Genomic DNA, 20,441 nt, shown 5'->3' on the forward strand with positions numbered 1-20,441 from the left:
ACTCAGGGAAGGGTTAAATGACTCACCAAGTGACTCACCCAGGTTGCAGATGCACTGAGTGAGTCCAAGGGACACGTCAGCTCGAGGGACTATATACCAATCCTTGGAAGAGCGTCATATGATATTGTGTCCATTGGATCAAAACTCATTTTAAAGCCTCCCACTGCCCCCAAGGAAACTGAACTAGGTGATTACTAAGCAAGCAGCTCCATTGGCTCTGACTACACAGTATTCGGGCATCCAGGTATGGAGCATCTGTGGCTTCTTCTTTCAAGTCTTACTATTTTTTCTCTGCTCCATCATGACTGGGTACATTTTATGCTTGATTCCTTTTCAGGGTGATAAGAAGAGATGGGAAGGCAGCTCCCCTCACAGAGATAACAAGGGATAGGACAACACATTCCCTCTTAATTCTGAACCCAAGCGGTCAGAGCAGGCTTGTCCTGTTTCTGGTTCACCAGCATGTCCCAAACACTTGGCGTCCGAGCACACAGATTTGCAGAACAACAGCAAGCACCTGCGTCTGAGAGGATCTGCCTCTCCCTCTCCCCTTGCTCTATCTTTTTTTTTAAGCCCAGAGCTGCACTTCTTTCCATGAGTTTAAAGTGAAATGAATAGGAAGTCATCAGAGAAGCAGAAAAACCATGGGAAACTCCAGGAACTAGGGGTGCGGGGGTGGCTCCGTCGTTGGGCATCTGCCTTTGGCTCAGGTCATGATCCCAGGGTCCAGGGATCGAGCCCCACATCGGGCTCTCCGCTCAGCTGGAAGCCTGCGTCTCCCTCTCCCACTCCCCCTACTTGTGTTCCCTCTCTTGCTGGGTCTCTCTCAGTCAAATAAGTAAATGAAATCTTAAAAAGAAAAAAAAAAAAGAAAGAAACTATAGGAAGTATAGGAAACAAACTGAGAATTGCTAGAAGGGAGGTTAAGAGGAGGGACGGGGTAACTGGGTGATGGGCAGTAAGGAGGACACGTGATGTGATGAGCACTGGGCGTTGCATGCAACTCACGAATTACTGAGCTTTACATCCGAAACTAACGATGTACTCTATGTTGGCTAATTGAATTCAAATAAAAAAGAGAAAAAAGAAAGAGAAGAGAGTTCACACTGTTGTGTGTGCCCATGTCTATATATAAATGTATGTTAATATTTCTATTAATATACAAAGATCTATGCAAATGAAACAGAATCAGGATGGCTTGAAATCATGACAATTCTGTGCATGAGGCTGGACTCACATATTCCCTGAAAATCAAATATTAACTCTGAGGGCTCACACGGTGACACCGAGGGTTTGCCGTCCCTGCCTCCCACACAGAATTCGTCTTTGTGAGGAATTACCGGGTGCCGGCATCCGTGTGTGTTTTTTCCTCTATGTCTTTTTTAATTGATCCCCCAGGCTTGGATTCAGAATCTGTGGACCAGTCAGGTATGTCCCATGATATTTGTTTTTATCCTCTTCCAGGAGCTGCTTTGTTATTTGTGAGCACCCAGAGGCCCCTCCAGCAGGAGGTGTCCCAGATAATCCAATAAACCAAGCCTCTCTCATTCAGCTCAGTGACATTTTTCCCCCGTTTTCTCTCTCTCGAGGAATCCTTTAGTGCTGTTGGACTCCCCTTCTCAGGTTCTCATTCACACCCGAGCAGACTTCCTGTACTGTTTCTCCACTGATGCTCCCCACTCTGGCTGAGGTGATTTTAAGACCTGCCTAACCCCAATGCCCGTCTTCTTTTTAGGCCCAGACCAAAACAGGCCTTTTCTATGAACCTTCTCCTACACACTAAAATTCCCTGTGGCCTCATTTCCGTGGCTCCGCAGATGGTATCAAGCTACAGGCCACAACATATTTATATTTATATTTAATTTTCTTAGTAACCTTCCAAGAGAGCTGTCTATGAATGCAAGGCCGAAATTCCTTCCTTTCTAGAAGGCATTCTAAAATATAGGAGACCCCTCTCTGCCCCTTCGATGAGACTATGAAGTCTATAGGTGTTGGGAATCCTTTCCTTCTAGAAAATATCTAACACATAGTAGTTGGGCAAGGGGGAGAAACATGTCCATTTGTACCACGCGAATGCCCTAGTGATGGATCTAACTTGTAAATTATCCAGGCTGCCCAGTGGGTGGACAAAGGTAACTTATCGGGGGAATAGATCTTATTTCCATGGAACCCCAGTAAAAGCTTATACCTAAAAAACAAACAAATGAACAAACCAGAACTATAAATATCAGGATACTGCAATTTACCTTTAGCCAAAGCTGCTCTGTATACTCTATCTACTACTTCAAATATTTCCCCCCATTGTCCAACCTGGTTTCATACCTAAAGGAGACAACAACAACTCACAGCCACTCAAATTAATGTGTTAATTAAACCTGTAGAGTCTGACAGCCAAGTTCTGTTCCAGAAAGAAGAGAAAAGGATCAAAGCCTTTTACCCAATGACACTGTCTCAGCTGCCAGTGGAAGGCTTTTCTTGCAAAACGAGTCAACGTCCTTTAATAAAATTCATAGTGTTGGCAGCACCTAAATAAGATTTATTTCCCTCTCTGTCTGTCTCTGGCTCTAAGGTTTCTTTTGACTGTCAGAACACAGAACTGAGAACTATCATTACGATCTGTCACATCAGAGAAAGCAAAGCAGCTTTCTCCAGCAATGCTGAAGAGAGAGAGAGAGGGAGAGAAAGTGGGTGAGAGAGAGAGAGATCAGAGAGAGGAAGACAGAATATACGAATTAGTTTTAGGGGGGCAAGAGCCATCAGCTAACCTCCATCATAAACCCCCAAACATCATTCTTGCAGGGTTTTTGGTTTTGTTTCGGTTGTGCTAACTCTGGTACAGGGAACCGGGGAAATTTTTTTGAAGGAGTTGAAATTTTAAGAAAGGGAACAGGGAAAGGATTCCGGTTGACTAAGAATGCAAGGCAGAGAGTCCTTCCTGTCTCAAATCATCCTAAACTATCCGAGACTGCTTCCCTGCCTCAGTAAATACAACTTAATGAGCACAAACCCAACGCTCGCCTAAGCTCAAGATCTACTGTCAGCCTCAGGGCCTGACCCTCCACGCTGTCGCTGTGCTGGCGGGGGCTGTCAGTACTCCTTCCTCCTGCCACGCTCCTCTCCTGCATGGTGTCTCTCCTCTTCCTCCCTCCCTCCCTCTTCCCTTACTAATGTGTTTTGTTTTGTTTAGTCTTTTTTCTTTTAGACAACCCTCACATTGGCTGGTTTTCTTGCCATCTGGCTTTGTCTGCTGCAAGAAGAGTGCAGGTAAAAATAGAATTAATTGCAAAGGATGCGATGGCCAGGGTTAGTTTCGTGAGGAGCTTTTCACCAGTTGGTCAGCCATCGCTGGTGCCATCCACAGGAGGCTGCCAGCTGCAAGCCGGATTGGGGGCACAGGCTCGGAGGGAGGATAAAGAGGGACGCTTGGGGGGCAAGGTGGGAAACAGTGAGATTCACTGGCATAGGTCAGCATTCCTGATCTAGAGCAGACCAACATGGGCTAAGAGAAGGGGGGAGTATGAGAGCAGCTGTTGCCAACGTTTTCCATCTTTTTCCATTTTCCATCTTCTTTTCATTCACGCGGAGGTGGGAACCCTAGCAGAGTAGCATCTTTCTTTGAAGAGAAATGCAACTTTCTTGTCTGATGCAAAAGCGTGTACCCATCACGGCCCCCCTCTTCTCAATATTTCTTCTTCTCAATATTTCTAAGTCATTACCAACGTAGCCCCTCTTTTCAAGGCAGGCAGGTACACATTAGGGATTTTCTTCTGCGACTAGGAATTGGTGCAAGAACACAATTTGGTAAAAGGGAGGAGTGAGAACATGTTTTAAATCTTTGGTTGGTGGAACTGAATGCTTTCCCCTCGAAGCTCCTCATGGAGACTTTCCCAGGCAGGGGTTAGGTCCTTGGGTCTCCCACACACAGACTCCTTAAGAGGCTTCCATGTTGGCAGAACACTTCCTGCCGTGGGCTCTTCTCAAGGCTGCCTGCTCACTCCCTTTTGCTTCTCTGCCCTTAACATCCTAGAGGCAGGAGGCCTGCAAATTGCACTTCCTGAGAAGGCTGACAGAAAACCCTACCAGGTTTATTTTACTTGCCTCATCCTTATATTGCCCTGGGGATGGCCTGGGTACAAAGCACTCATCTACCTCATGATTCTCCAGTTCTCACTGCTGTTACTGAATTCTTTTTAGGAAGAAAGAGATGGTACCTTGAGGACCCCAGATGGATTCCTAAAGCCAGGCCTAAGGCACAGCAAACATCAAGCTCTTTCCTCCATCAGCTTCAACAGGAAGAGCATCCATCCACAGAAATCTAGGGTCTTCAAAAATAATGTTCTAATGTCCTGGTTCTACCACACAGGAGAAGGCCTGAATTCACTCACTCTACAGGAAAAACACATCCTGTGGTACCCAAAATAGTTTGATAAAACTTCACTAAGTGCTAACCTGAGTCTTCTTCCTGTCTGGTGGGTCCAGGGATAGAATGTGAGAGAACCGTGATGGCCATCACAGACCAGCTCTCCCATCCCCAACAGATGAAAATTCCTCAAAGAAAAGACTAGCTCATCAGGGAGTATCCAGACAACCTAGAATAATAATGTGTAACATGTTGTTCAGGGGACTATGGTAGCCTATGTAGGAGAGAAAAAGGTGGGCATCTGTCAGAGCCTTCAAGGTAGGCCTGGAGTACAGTTAACATAACTGTGGACAAAAAGTGTTCCAGAATGAACGGGTCATTCTGAGCAAATAAACAGAGCAGCAAAGCTGGGGTGGTGTTTTGTTCTTCTTTGGGGAACTACAAGAGACCCAGCTTGACTGGTTGCCTGCAGAGAAGTAAAATGAGAGCAGGGACTGTAAATAGAGCCTGGCTGTAGGCTGCACACATGCAATCCGAGTGAAACTCATGGGGACCTCGACAAGGTCAAAGGACAAGAGCATCGAGGCTGGATATTCGGCCTTTGCTGATGAAAAGTGAGTAGGAAGGATGACGCATCGCTGGTTCCGTCCGTCTCTCCTGTGGCTGGATTTATCAAATCTGTCACTGGCCAGTCCCCAGCTGTCACTGAAGTCTGTCACATGCCCCACAGTTGGGTTTGGCACTTTGAGGCAGGCTCAGGGGATTAGACATATGGAACTGAGGCTGTCTGGGAAGGAAGCGTCAATATGTGACCGAGGGCCACACACACACAAAAAAATGTAAGATGGAATCTGGTCCTTAAAGATATCTAATATAGCTGGAGAAATAAATACAAGATACATAAAATAATTGGAAGCTCACATCGAGTTTATGTTACAAATCCCTCAATATCAATGAGTAGCTCTCAACTAGCCATAGGATCCCACCAATATTTAAGTGCACAGATGAGAGAGCTCAACAGTTGCGAAACACAACAGGAGTGTCACCGAACTGTGCCTCCGAAAGACAGAAGCCTCAGGACGGTGAGGACAGAAGGAAGGAGAGACAGCCCAGCTGGAAGGTGCCACACCACAGCAGGGAGAGACACCGTTAAAAAATATAAAGAAACAAAACAAAGTTTAAAAAGGAAAAGAAAAATAGCTGACCAGAAGTGGGTCACTTCTGAATGCCCCCATCGCTCCTCCTGGACAGGGGACAATTTCACACGCAGAATCCACTCTATCGCTACGAGGGGCGCAGGGTGCCTAGGAGCCAGTCATGGGTGCCTTCCCGCTGGCTCGCGGGTTCCTCCGGCCCCTCCCTTCCTCTCCCTTGTGATCTTCAAACACCAGTCCTCCCCCCTGCTGTGAAATGAGCTCCGGAAATGGGGGCCGCAGCATCTGTCAGAGGGAACAGTTCTCATGGTAGGTGGGATAGGAAAGAGATCATTACAGAAAAAGGGGAAAAACAACGGCAATTAAAGAAAATTTAAAAAATCACACTGGTTTTTTCTAGGGAGGCAAAGGGTTTTTGGATCAATGGGGCAGGGAGGACGGAGTGGGAAGACATTCAAACGCAGGCTATACCATGGCTCTAGCAATCGCCTGACAGGCCACGTTAGGAAATTTTCTTAATTCCGTACAGCCTCAGGTTCCCCAAATGCTAAATGGGCACAATAACATCTCTAATGTTTGCTCTAAGAATGAAGTTCAGCACTTGATGTGAAAGGCCTTGCAGAATGCCTGCTACAGAGTGAAAGGTCAATGCTAGCTCGCTCTCTCTCTTTCTCTCTCTCTCTCTTGCTCATTTCTGCTACAGATTATTGCCAGCAGCCTTCACTGACTGTCCTCAGACCCCAAGGAAGGGAGGAATGACAGGGAGAAGCAGATGAGACTGCCTTTTCTTCCAGACATCCTAAAAGCAAGGAAGGGTCCTAGACAAGGCTTCCAGTTCCCAGCCTTTGAGGCTGAAAATTTTTTATCGTGGTCTTTCCTAGAGCAACTGACCCTGTATGGCTTCGAATCTCATGTCCTGCTGTCCTGGGATATTTTCTCATCATGCCTGTAGTGGTGTCAGCCAGGCAGGCACCGGAGTTAAGCAAGTCTGGAGAGCAAGGCCTTGAAGGTCTATATTGGTGCCTCTTCATTTAATAATATTTTATATTAAGAATATGCCTCAGTGGGGCATCTGGGTGCCTCAGTGGGTTAAGCCTCTGCCTTCAGCTCAGGTCATGGTCTCAGGGTCCTGGGATCGAGCCCCACATCGGGCTCTCTGCTCCGCGGGGAGCCTGCTTCCCCCTACTCCCCCACCTGCCTCTCTGCCTACTTGTGATCTCTGTCTTTGTCAAATAAACAATTTTTTTTTTTTTAAGAGTATACCTCAATAAAGAAGCCTGGCAATTTTAGGAGGGTACATGACTTCTGGGTTTTCTTCTTCTTGCCAGCTGTGTGATCTTGGCCTCTGGGTTCCTTGGGGCAATGACTGTGCCGTTTGTAGTTTGTACTGCTGATAGGAGATTGGACAAGATAATTTTTTTTTTTTTAAATAGGAAAACCATAGAGTCATAAACTCACAAAATGTGTCTACTCACAAGGCCAAGCCTTTCTCCTCCCCAAATCACTCCCTTTTTTGGCAACATCATTGCTTGCAACCACTCTCGCCCTGGAAGAACCCTTTCAAAAGGGCCCCCATTCGAGGCAGGTCTTTCTGGGTACCCCATGAGCTTTTTAAGGAAAGAGATTCATCTTCTCTTGTGAGATCCAATGCCCTTCAAACTTTTCCGGACTGGTGCCGTCATGAAGGACACATCATAATCCATTCAGACAAGAACTGGTGGACAGAACAGATCAAATGAACAGGCTAAGGAGTTGTACAAGCGAAAATAGAACTATCTCTATTTCAAAGCTTAAAGAGCTACCAAATAGCATAATTGTGCCTGTCCCAACTTTACTCCTACTGACTCCTTCTAAATGTCCATTTTCCTTGTTCTTCCAACTCGTTTCACTCAAACGGTTAGGAACAGGTAGAGCAAAGTGTTCTCCAGGTTGCAAGTGAAAAATAATAATGCGACCTGGTTAGACAGGTATCTACGAGGAACAGAGGTCTCCCTGTTTACCTATGATGGCATTTCAGCTTGAGAATTTGTTTTATAAACAAGCATTGGGATGACATTGGGATGACATTTAGCAAGCTCCCCGGTTTCCACTCTAATTGCTAGTTTTGTACTTGGATACTGAAGTTATTTACATATTTATGAGATTAGAAATCAGCTCTGACATTGGAGAATTTCAAGCACATGGAATTCCTACCTAATCAGCATGGAATATAATGTTCAACATATTTCTTATAAATAACTGAGTGCCTTTTTACTTAATGCAGTGCCTTGGGGAAACATGATGGTATTGGGTAGATATCAGTTTCCTAAGTGTTTGTGCTTGTGCAGAAATTATTTGAATATCCGCAGGGGGCTGAATTTCAAGGATCTATTTCTCTTTTATTTCAATCTTGCCCTTTTGACGTTAGGGGGCTGCTGGGTCTATTAAAAAACAAATAGAGCTACTGTGAAGACAAATGCTTTAATATTTAATGGCTTACTGTTATTATAATCAATATTTTCTGAGTACCGTGTATTGGTTTTTCCTTGCTCCATTCATTCTGGTTTCACGGTACTTTTTAGTAATTGATCGCTAAGAGGGCACATGACTTTGACTAAGGTGTCTATGACTTCAGGTACTGGGGAGACACTACTGATAAGGAAGACAGCCTTATGTCTAAACCCAGCTACGCCACACCAGGTCAGTTAACTCTCAGGCCTGTGAATAATACATCGGCTGGCATCTCCACGAAGCTGGCTCTGTACCAGGCTCTGTGTTAAGTGTTTCATGTACATCATGTCAGCATCCTCACACAGTCTTGTTGGAGAACCAGTAAAGGTCAATGAAATGTCGGAGGTCCCCCGGCCATTGGGATGGCCTGACAGAGTAGAGAGCTCATGCTCTTACCTGGTTTCTGGACTGTCTAGCACTTGTGAGAAACCAGTATGACTGAGTTTTGGAAAATGCTGACATTTATCCCTTTTTCAAGCAATCATAATTTTCCCAGGGAATTCTCAGCATCCAAAGTCATTGTGATCAGCAATGGCCTTCTGTGAGGGATCAGTCAGGAGAAGTACAAAAGATTAAAAAGGAATGGAAGGAAGCTGTTGTTGCTGTTACTGTTTTTCCTAAGAATGGATATGAAACGAAAAGTATTTTTAAATTTACTTTTATGCAAGTTACTAAAATTCTACGGTATGCTATCAAACACACTGGCAGTATAATTTTCCTTTCCTATCAGTATATCATTTTAACTCAAAGTCCATCTTCACTCATACAGAGAACGCTGGCTGGTAATATTTAGAATTTCAACTATTTTTTTTAAAGAATTTATTTATTTATGTGAGAGAGAGAGAGAGCATGAGTGGGAGAGAGAGGCAGAGGGAGAGGGACAAGCACACTCCCTGCTGAGCAGGGAGCTGATGTGAGGCTCGATCCCAGGATCCTGAGAACAAGACCTGACCCGAAAGCAGACTAATAGACTGAGCCACCAAGGCACTGCAGAGTCTCAGCTATTTGTAGAAAAAGACCCCTTATCAAAACGTGTTCTCTGCCTTGAATGCCATGTTTTCGTTTTGTGTGTGTGTCTTACACACATACATAAATACCAAAATACTAAAGCTGAGGCGAACATGCAAGCCTTAGGATTTCTTATTTCTCTCATAAACTGTGATGTGGAATACAGACGAATCAAGCCGATTCCCACCTGATAGGCCTCGTACTGCCGAATCCCAGAGCTCCAAAATAAATGGGACAATATAAGTTGTAGAGTATCCTACTACCGCCGCAAAGCGTGGGGTGGTCCACCAAACGGTCTTAAAGGTTTTGTCTCCCCCCCCCACGGGACGGATCACCCCACTTAGATGCATTTTTTAAATTCACAAAACAATTTAACATCTCCTAAAATAAAACTGATAGGGAGATCCATGAACAGGAGAAACACAAAGACGGTGGGAAAAACAGAAGGGACCGAAAAAATGACTGGGGACCCGTGTAAGACAGCAGCTGAGGTTTCTTTGCCCTGCAGTTTTCTCTTTTAAATTTCTGAGTTAGTTATAAATACTTAAAAATAAGAAAATATCACATTTCACACGAAGCAGGATTCCTGCTCTTGAAAAGCCATGAAGGTCTGGTGACACTGGGCGAGCCACCTTCGGTTCCAAGAACAGCCAGCCGGCTGAGCTTCCTGACCCCTCCCCACCCCTGCCTTTCTGAGGGTCTTAGGAGCACCTGCTCTCTGCTTTCCCACAGCTCAGACCCCGCCGCTTCGTTCAGTTCGATTTCTTGCTTGGGGGAATGGGAATTGCATTCATGGCCTCGACATGGACTTGGACAGCCACAGGCGTGATGAGAGGAGGTACTTGCACAGGACCAGAGAAAAGGGGTCAGGGTCAGCAGACCCCCACTGGCAGAGCTTCGCGAGCCTGGGAAAGCAGAGCAAGGGGGCCTCTCCTCCTGAGCTGCTCAGGACTGTTCATGTCCCTTTCAAAACCCTGCAGACCCTCCCCTTTATAAATCGATCCATTGGGGCGACCGCTAATGGAGAGGCCATGAGCCCAGGGCCCCCCACGGTGGCCTGCAAAACGGAGGTATATGCATATTCTTACACTTTTCTCCCATCTTTTTCTTTCAGTCACATCTGCGCTTTGTTTTCTCTCATTTCAAATGTTTCCCAACACATCATGTTTAGTGAGGTGTTTAAGGCAGACTGAGAGATGCCGTTGGAGGCAATGTTTTATAGCACAGTTTGTACACTAGTTTATTGCCAAATTAAAATAAAGATGTAATCTGGCAGGCTCAGCCTGCTGCTAAGCCTTCCTTGGGTGGTTTCCTGCACTGAGGCAAGAAAGTGAGAGGAAACTAGCAATGAAGTGAAAAACGCTCTCTCGCGCGCTCTCTCTCTCTGTTCTCCAGTACCTGCTCAATTTCCAAATGCAAAGAAACAAAAAGAAGACACAAGATGTTTGCTTTGCCTACTGCTTAATTAAAGAAATAAAAAATAAATAAACAAAGGAAAGCACAATTTGGGGTGCTTCTACACTAAATGCCATGGATTCTTTGTAGTGTCCACAGTGACTGACTGCTATTCTGTAAGAATTCTAAGCGGTGTGACTTTATGGGATCAGTATTGCCCTGTCCATTTGATGTAAAATTTCCATAAGGTCTATAATGTTTATTTTTCTGGAAATTCCAAGGCTTTCCAAAGGCATGTCCTCACATAGACCTATTAGAAGCCCAGGAGGCTAGTGCTATGGCAATACCACAGAAGGCTCCAGACAAAGGCTACCTAAGTAGTACTTCTTGAGGACTTCAGAAGGATTAGGGTTCCTAACCTCCCTTCCCCTTCAATAAAGCTTTTACCTCTTGGCAACTGCCTAGGAGTTTCATACCACTGACAGGTGTGGGTGGGGGGAGTCCTGATTTTGAATTCTGAGGCCATTTGTCCATATGCATTTCTCCTTGATTAAAAGCTGCTGATGTTGTTGTTTTTTAAATCTGATTTGCTATGGAATTGATGGCCAGTAAAACTCTATCTTGGGCCAGAAAGGACAATCTGCTCAGCAATTTCTTTGAGTCCTTTAAAATGCTCACATCAAAAAGCCTCCACTGGGTACCGAGGCCTTCACCATGAAGTGCAGGCCAAGCAAAGCAGAACACCGCAGCCCATATGGGCTCCATCCAGCAAGCCAGAGACCCAGACTCTGTCCTCGGGGCCTTAAAAGTCTCCTGCAATGTGGGAGAGAAAAAGCCATGGCAGGGAAATAAGGGGAAAGTACAGTTGGCAAAAGTGGGAGAGTATGTGCAAAAGAGGGCCTGCATGCCTGAGAAGACAGGGTGGGTGGGACACGAGGAAAGAGGGAGCGGAGGAGGATTCTGTTCGCAGGTGAGGCTGAAGGAGCTGTCACCTCAAGAAGACTCTTTCTAAGAGCCAGCACCTTCTGCTTGGGGATTCTGTTCACCGTACATTGGCGTAGAAAAGCATCCCGCAGAGCAAGTCCTCGCGCTGAGGCGAGATCAGAGCTGGGAATTCTGCCACAGCAGCAAGAGCAGCTGTCACAGAAAAACTGATGAGCAATCCTTCCACGAAAGAATAAAAGTTCCCTTCTCCTGGGCAAATACAGTAGCGGGCCTGCTGGCACCAACGCAGGGCCCTCCTCCGTGCTCACTGCGGCATCTCATCCGCGGTGAACGCTCCAGGATTCACGGCTGATTGCCGGCTATCATTTCCCTCTCACTGGCCCACCTGAGCGGCCCCAGACCCTCTCAACTTGACTTCCAGCCAAGTCATCCAACAGCAGCAGCCCATTCTCTTCCCAGCGAAAGCCCCGGTCCTCATTCTATGATTCAAGCGCTGAGACAAGGTGTACTCTCTGCCCTACTTGTATTAGAAGGTTATCCACAATTTTTTTCCAGGATGATTCCCCCTTCATTCTTCCCTGGAAAAACAGAGAGTTCAACACCAAGGCAGGTTTCTGCCTCTCTACTAATCTCAAGATGTCACAATCAAGAATGAGAATCCCACCAAATTTCACATAAGCCTTCATTCCATTCACTGGACATTGGCATTTGATGCTAATGAGTGGTATTTCCCTTTAGGAAAATTCACTAACATCTCAGATCTGGTGTTTGTTAGCTACATACCAGAAGGACTGTCAAGGCTTCTTCCACCTCTGCAATGACAGAATTCATTGGGTCATGGTCACAGAAGATACTTTTTGGTCCAGAACAGGACTACGGTGATATCACCCTAATTAGTCTTCTTGCTTTTGACCTCCTATAACCACAGTTCATCCTAAGATTACTACCAGGTTAAACTTTGTAATCTATACCTCTGAACACACTATTCCACTATCCAAAATTTTCACAAGGCTCTTAATTATGAAAACAAGATTTATTCTGCCTTGCAGTCCAATAGTCAAAACAGTAAAAAACAATCAATATCAGATTCCACAAATATATCCAGAATTAACTTTACAAAATTTCAGTTTCAGCCAAATGGACACATTCCCAACTGTGTAGACATGTTTTTTCTAACTTTGTATTATTGTTTCTGACATTCCTCTTGTGTGAAGTACGACCCTCCAAACAGAAATATGACATATATTCCTCAAGGTCAAAGTGAAATCATTTCATAAGATCTCCATCTCCTGAACTTGGGGCTGACAATTTCATAGACCACATCCAGCTACTTCAACTGGGTTTTTATTATGTGTGAATGAAGGCACTGACTCTTGGCCTCTGTTAGACTACTGGTGAAAACATGTGCATTTATCTTCTCTTCCCACATGGACTGAATGCTCCTCGATAAAGGTATCTGAGACCAACACTGAACCCTGATGAGCACCTAAACCAGACGTGGGGCCTAATGTGTTGTTGTTGTTTTTTTTCAATCTCATTTGGATGCACACCTGCAAGTATACTGATCCATGCAAACATATTTTAAGCCAAAGAGCCAACACCAAGTACCGTGCACCAAGTTCCATGGCTGAGTTGGGCCCCAACTCAGATGTCCTCACTCCCCCATGGTTGTCCACTTGGCCACGGTGATTGTGGGGAGCACTGTTGGAAGTGCTAAGGCATAAAAGGTTCTCTTTCTGGGCATTTCCTCCAGCACAACTGTTTTAACTTAGGCAGGTAAATCTGGCCCTCACTGCACCTCTGGCATCAGATGGAAAATTAACCAACTGCCAAAGAAAATACAATAGCCCGGTGGATGAAATGACTACTACTCTCTCTGTTCTGAGCCGCTCAGCCTCGCCTCTGGTAACTGCACCATCTTGGACCAGATGCATGGTGGCCTGACTCCAGGAATGGAATTGTACATTCTGTAAAAGGGTAGGCAAGCTGCTTAGTGTTGTTGTTGTTTTTAAACTAATTGTAAATCTTTTCTATTTTTAGGCTCAATGTGCATTTTTTTTTTTTTTTTTTTGCAGTAAGGGCAGCATGAATAAAATTCCAGTCCTGAGAATTTTAATTTGCTTCCTCCAAAATGTCCATGCCAGGAGAGCCCTTGGAAAGTTACTTCCACCATTCCCCTCCCCTCACATCTACATCTTCCCAACAGAAAAGAAAAAAACAAAAACAAAACAAACAAACAAAAAAAAAAAACAAAAAAACCCTTGAGCACCCTCCTCACTCATAGAAATCCAGTATTTCTTTAAATATATGTAATTTCTAGCACAAGATTCCTATAAAAATAATCTGCAAGATAGCGTCGCTGAATCACAGTTCACAAAGAGCATTCCATTTTTGCACCTATTTTCTGGTTGGCTTTTATAGCTAGAGTCTGTTATTTGCCTGTGAAACTTCTATTTAATTATATTTGCTGTTGTTAGCCTTATATTCTATCTGAAAATGTTAAGTTTTTTCTAAAAACAGGAGCTAAAGGTGTTTTATGGTGTATCTGTATTATAGAGTATGTAATATATTTTATAGTATGTATCCCATAAAACACATAAACATATCTCATACACACACACACACACGCACGCACCCATGCACAACTTCATTCAGCGCTTTCTTACAAAGTAGACTTCTCCTTCAATGCAATCACCAAAAGCAGACAAATCCTGACATTACTTGACTCTGAATAATATTATCTATGGACATTATTATTGGTTCTCTGGCCATTTCTCTCACTGTTTTGGCAAATCCCTAGTTAGTGCTCTTTGCCTTTTCAGGGTTGTCCTTCCCTATAAGGCTTAGAGAAAAGCTATGGGCCCTTTACCTAGAAAAACAGTCATATCTCCACATGCACAAAACAGTCTCAGACTCCAAAGGGGTTGGGAGCTCTTCACTGCCCACCACATTTTTAAGCTACTGCCCGCCACAGTTAAGAACGGCTTCCCCATGTCTTCCTGAGTTCCAGGCTTTTGCCTTACATGCTGTTTCAGATGTAGACACAGCTCAGGTGAGCACCCTGAAATCCTCCTTGCTGCCCCTGACCCCCTGGCTCAGAGTTCAGGTACTGCCCCAAACCAAAGCCACCACCGAGAAGAAATGCAGAGACAATTAGCTAGCGGCCTGTTCTCTGGAAAACCGTGCGCTGTTGTCTCCAACAAGGTAATTGCACTCACCTTCTGGTCTTGGCTGTATGCCAGAATCCAGTCTTCCTGCTTGGGGTGGAAAAGCAAGCTTTGGATGTAGAAGTTGAGCCGGTACTTTTGATAGGTGGCCCCCTCATCGGAGCTGATGAGTAAGCTGCTCTCGATCTCCGGGTCTGTGAGTAACATAATCTGCAGCCAGGCATTGCGGGGGAGAGAAAACAACAAAAAGTTAAGCTTACACATTTACAAAACTTAGCAACAAGTTAAAATTTTGGAAAGAGAGTAAAAAAGAACAAAGAACATTTGGTCAAACAAGGACCTTGACTCTGCGGGTTTGTTCTCCTGGACCAATGCCATGAAACGATAAAAACAAAAACAAAAAAACAAAACAAAACAACAACAACAACAACAACAACAACAACAAAACCTCAAAGAGGCAGACAAGGTGTAAGGAAGGAAGAAGACACAGAGGGGTGCATTAGTTTGTTCTACGGGGTTCCTTGTTGTTGCCCACCCCCCGCCCCACGGTTATTTCCTTGATCTAAAGTATGTCCCACTCTTCCTCTAACCTCGGTCCTCTTTCCTATTGTGCTGTGTCTACTTTCCATTTGGGGACATAAAAGAGCAAGACTTGTCATAGTCTGTTGTGATTAAGGTGGAAAGAAACATAGCGTGGGCTCCACTGTTTTTCTCTCTTACCATAAGCCTTCTTGTTCCCATCAACACTAGCCCTGTATGTCATCTTACCTTTTGTCTGATTTCCTGAGCCTTGACTCAAAGGCTGGGCATTCTAAAGCCTTCTCTGGAAATTGTATGAGGTCAACTCTGTCACCTTTTAACCTATCTCATAATTTCCTTTTTTTATTTTGCTTATCATCTACATAATCCCTACTAGTACGTTAACTCCATGAGAATAGGGGTATTGGATATTTCTCTTTTTCTGCCCCACAGGTATAGTCCCAAAAGCTAGAGTAATACCCGGCATATTTTATAGACTCCATAAATATTTTCCAAATGAGTAAGTAAATAAATGAAGAGTTTTCGGAGTCGTCGCATGGAAGTAGAAAGATGCAGAGCAGTCTGAGCAGGCATGGATGGAAGCACCGTGGAAAGAGAAGTTGGGTGTCCTGCTTGGTCTTCAGTCTACCGACCAAATAATTTGCTTTACATGTGGACACGTTCACAGCTTCAGATGCTGGGCACTTTCTTTTCTTTTTTCTATTTTTTTTTTTTTTTAAGATTTTATTTACTTATTTGACAGAGAGATCAGAAGTAGGCAGAGAAGCAGGCAGAGAGAGAGAGGGAAGCAGGTTCCCTGCTGAGCAGAGAGCCCGATGAGGGGCTCTATCCCAGGACCCTGAGATCATGACCTGAGCTGAAGGCAGAGGCTTAACCCACTGAGCCACCCAGGCGCCCCTGCTCTGTTCGTTCGTTCCTTCTTTCTTTCTTTCTTTTTTTTTTTTTTTAAGATTTTATTTATTTATTTGACAGACAGAGACCACAAGTAGGCAGAGAGGCAGGCTGAGAGAGAGGAGGAAGCAGGCTCCCTACTGAGCAGACAGCCCAATGCGGGGCTCGATCCCAGGACCCTGGGATCGTGACCTGAGCTGAAGGCAGAGGCTTTAACCCACTGAGCCACCCCGGCGCTCCTGCTCTGTACTTTCTTGTTAGGACGGCTGACCACGGCCAGAGCGGTGGGGACCATCCACAACAGGACCACGATGGAGAAGCCGCCCTGAACACCGCTTTCTATTCTCTCATTTTATGCCTCCAGGAACGTGTGATAAAGTACCTCATTCCCGACTCTCCACAGGTCTGCTTTCCGTCAGTCGGAGTGCGCACCCAATACCTCCAGACAGGAGGCCTTAATGCTACCCACGGACTTCTTCCCCGGCGACTTATTAATTGGCACTTTCTGAGCTTGGTTCAGAGAAGCATGAAAGATGTGCTTCATGTGTGGCCGCAGGAAGAGAAATCACTGCAGCCCGGGGTGTAAAGTTTCCCGGCTAAGGATGCGGCAGCTCCAGGAAAAGAGGAGAAGGGAAGGGAAGAAAAAAATACTAGAGCCACGTCAGAAAAGATCCACATGCCAGACAAACACACAGAGCTTTCTCCGACCTTGGGAGGCCATCGTACTGAAACCTCAAGAGCAGATCGTGGCAGCGTGGAGAGCGGTGTCCTGTCAGCGCAAATGGCACAAAAGAGCGCACGGCAGACGCGCGGACTGAACTGTGTTTATGTAACCCAGGATGGATTCGAGGCTCCTCGCCATTCCTTCAACCTGCCCCTTCGTAAAGAGGAGAGAGGGACGTGGTGCAGCGAGTGCGATCCTGGCTGTCAGGTGCCCTCGGGATGAGACGAAAAGCACACACGGAACTGGAGACTAATTGCCTCACTCCATGTTCCAGCGAGGCCACTGTCTACCAACCAAAAATTGTGACAAAGTTATGTAGGTGTCTCCGTCTCTCCACTGAACAGACAGTGTCCGCTCATCAGATGGCTGAGACAGGACCACCAGAACATGTACGAAGAACACACTCACGTCCCTTCATTAAAATCTAGCAGGTGCATTCAGCAAGGACGTTCGGATGGCTCCTAAATTCCCAAGAATACTTCCAGGTGATTTCACATTTATTGGCATATGAAAGCTGTCATATTCTAAATAACAAATAAGTCATCAAGTGATCACATGGGTTTGTGTCTCCAGCCACCATTAGCAATAATATATAACAACCTTTTGGCACTATGGCAAGAAAGTCATTTCCACAATAATATGAAGTGGTTCGATTTTATAGAGCATCCTTGTCTCAGGCAAGGTGGTTTTCTTCCCCCTCCCCTGATTTTTCTAGTTCCCTGTTAACCAAAGTATGTTTTCCTTTCTTCCCATGAGCACAGCTTTCACCACCTGCTTCTCCTGGCAGACTATTTCATCAAAATAAAAACAGTAGGCCCGCCGAATAGCCTCCAATCAGGCTGGTTTTCATGTGTCGTCTACAATATTTTTGATACTCTTCTGTGCTCTAAGTCAGCAGACTATATGAGATCTTCTGCTTCCAGATAATACTAGATAAGGGAAGGCAGAATAACACAAATATTTTCACACATATGGATACGTAATATTGAATAAACAAAATCCACAGCTCCCTTCATTTTTATTCTGAGTGCTGAAAATAGGCAGACCAAAATCTCACCTCTCCTCTCTCACCTGAAACCCTCTCTCTGAACGTCTGACATTCTGGAAATGATGGAAGCTGTCAGGAAAGTCCCCCTGTCAGATTTATAGATGGGTCTGAATTACACAAACCTTCCAGTGGTTCCTCTCTCCAATCTCTGCTCAAATCCACACAAAACAAACAGGTCAATCTGGATCCATTTTTATTTAGCCATTTTTTATTGCACAAACTTTGTCAGACTGCCAGCAGAATTCAAAATAAAAGAAAAATAAATTGCCCATGACCCTCTTCCTTCAACAAGTCAAACCAAGTGTGTGCGTCCCTCTACTTCTTTATTCACATCTCTATATAATATCATGGATGTATTTTTTTTTCCGTTTAGTGTTATGACCCCCATTCATTTCCAACTGAACCATAAACACACAAATGCATATACACACATAAGTATGTACCATTGGGTACAATGCATTTCAATTACTTAATCGTAGCCTTCAACAAAATTGGGTTACAATCAGTGCAGTGGTTGAATGGCAAAAAGTACTTAAATTATTAAGTGAATAAATGGAATTTTATCATTTCAGTCTTTAAATCAAATTCTTTAGTAACGTATTCCTAAATAAATTAGGTGTTTGTGTCCTTCTGAAGACTATTAAAAGTAAATAAGTTAACAATCTTTTTCTAAAGATTGTATTTATTTAAGACAGGGAGAAATAGCGAGAGAGGGAACACAAGCAAGGGGAGCTGGAGAGGGAGTAGCAGTCTCCCCACTGAGCAGGGAGCCCGATATGAGGCTTGATTTCAGGACCCTGGGATCATGACCTGAGCAGACACCTAATGAATGAGATTCCCAGGTACCTCCATAAGCAAGATCTAAATAGAAAATGTTTAACCTCCGAAAAACAAATAATGTAAAAATAAATGTGATCCAATCTTTAGACATACACGATGTCTTTTATAAAGTCCTGTATTCTCAAGAAGGTATTCCTGGGAAATATTATCAAAATTGTACCTACAAATTAGTGAATACTCCTCAAAAAATAACAGATTACATTTCTTAGACATGTTCAATGATACAAGGTATCATTTTTCAATGATACCTTGGCTCTCTGTCCCCTTCTGCTTTTTGTGTTTAGTCCTTTGCATTCTAGGATATGATCAGAAGGAGAGATTTTTTTTTTTTTTTTAAGATTGTATTTATTTAATTGGCAGAGAGAGAGAACACAAGCAAGGCGAGTGGGAAAAGGGGAAGCGGCTTCCTGCCAAGCAGGGAGCCCAATGAGGGGTTCAATCCCAGGACCCTGGGCTCGTGACCTGAACCCAAGGCAGATGCTTAACGACTGAGCCACCCAGGCACCCGAAAAGGAGAGAATTTTAGGGCAATGTTATAAAAGGCACGAATCTAAACTCTGCACAATTCCTCAAGTGAGCTCTCTAAGAAGAAGGGTCTTTGCCTGGCATAAAGCTTGGTCCACAGTAGGTCCATCCACCTTTGTAAATAACAAATGAATGAACAAATCCGTGAATGAGTGAGTCGTCTTCATACCTGACTTTGGCTGAAAGCAGTCCATGAACCCCTGTGACATTGAGTCTGAGTCCTCTGGAACAAATCCCCGCTGTTGTACTTGGAGGCCAGGAGAGTTGAGACAAGGGGAGGAGTGTGTCTTTAACGGGAAAGTAATTATTCTCTGTTCAGATCAGCCCTTGAGTGATTAGAAGCAGTTTACTCACGCCTTGCAGGGCGTGGAGACATTGCACTGACTGCATCCGTAGATGAATTGTTTTCCATAGAAAGTCAATAATGGCGACACAGGCTCCCGCCACCCAACCCTAAGCAATCATTCATCATCTACTTTGGGAGAAGGAAGCAACTTTATTTGCTTTTCCTAGAGGTGACAAATGAACATGAAATGCAATTTATAGATTTAAAATGTCACTTCTCCCTTTTTTTGGTATTAGTCGTTCTGACAACCCAGTGTCATCAGAAATTAAATGCATCTTTACTCTTTGACTTGCTCCAGAGTCAACATATGGCTACATGATGTCATTCTACAAAAGGCTGCCCGGCAGCCTTCTTTCTGATCTTTCCAGGTACCTACTGAGGACACCCCTCCCTAAGGAATAACACTACTATTTGGTTTTCCAGATTCTTTTCCTAGATGTGTTGTTCTTGGAATTCTGCCATTTACCTCTTTAGACATGGTGGGAGTTAATAAGGGGCAGCTTCACTACCTCCAGGAACATACCTCTTCCTACCATTCCTTTGGTCTTAAATCACAGAGTATTTATGTGCTCATTACTTGTTTGCTCATTTGTCTACCCCTTGTCATTCATGGACTACAGGACTATAATCACCAAGAGGTAATATACTCGGGATATCACTTGCTTTGCTTAAGGCTTAACTCAGATCCAGATACCTGTATCCCAGGTGCGTAACAAATACTTTCCATGATGATGACGATGATGGCAAAGAAAAATAGCAGTAGTAGCAACTGTGATCTCCAGTTATCTAACCACTGGATTTAAACCAGAATCTATATATAAACACTCTAAGAGGCTATTTGCAAACCTCTGGCTTTGATATTAAAAACAAATTAAGTGAAACTGAATCAGAGCAAGTAAATAATTTGCTAATCAATGTAGGTGGAAAAGCTGTTTATTCCCAATGTGAGCTGAGCATTTACCCTTTGCAGAGGGGCGGAGGGTAAGAGCAATAAGGGATCATCCGTTG

General features: G+C 44.4%; 1 protein-coding gene across 5 annotated transcripts in view; it reads right to left on the minus strand.

The window, feature by feature from the left end:
* SORCS1 (sortilin related VPS10 domain containing receptor 1) overlaps positions 1-20,441 on the minus strand; it is a 507,304-nt gene that overhangs the window by 164,593 nt on the left and 322,270 nt on the right. For all 5 annotated transcript variants that reach the window (XM_032312692.1, XM_032312691.1, XM_032312688.1 and 2 more), the window contains exon 4: positions 14,571-14,729. In XM_032312692.1, the coding sequence (XP_032168583.1) occupies positions 14,571-14,729 (159 nt within the window). The remainder of the gene's footprint in view (positions 1-14,570; positions 14,730-20,441) is intronic.

The sequence above is a fragment of the Mustela erminea genome, chromosome 14, assembly GCF_009829155.1.
Source record: "Mustela erminea isolate mMusErm1 chromosome 14, mMusErm1.Pri, whole genome shotgun sequence".
Classification (NCBI taxonomy): Eukaryota; Metazoa; Chordata; class Mammalia; order Carnivora; family Mustelidae; genus Mustela; species Mustela erminea.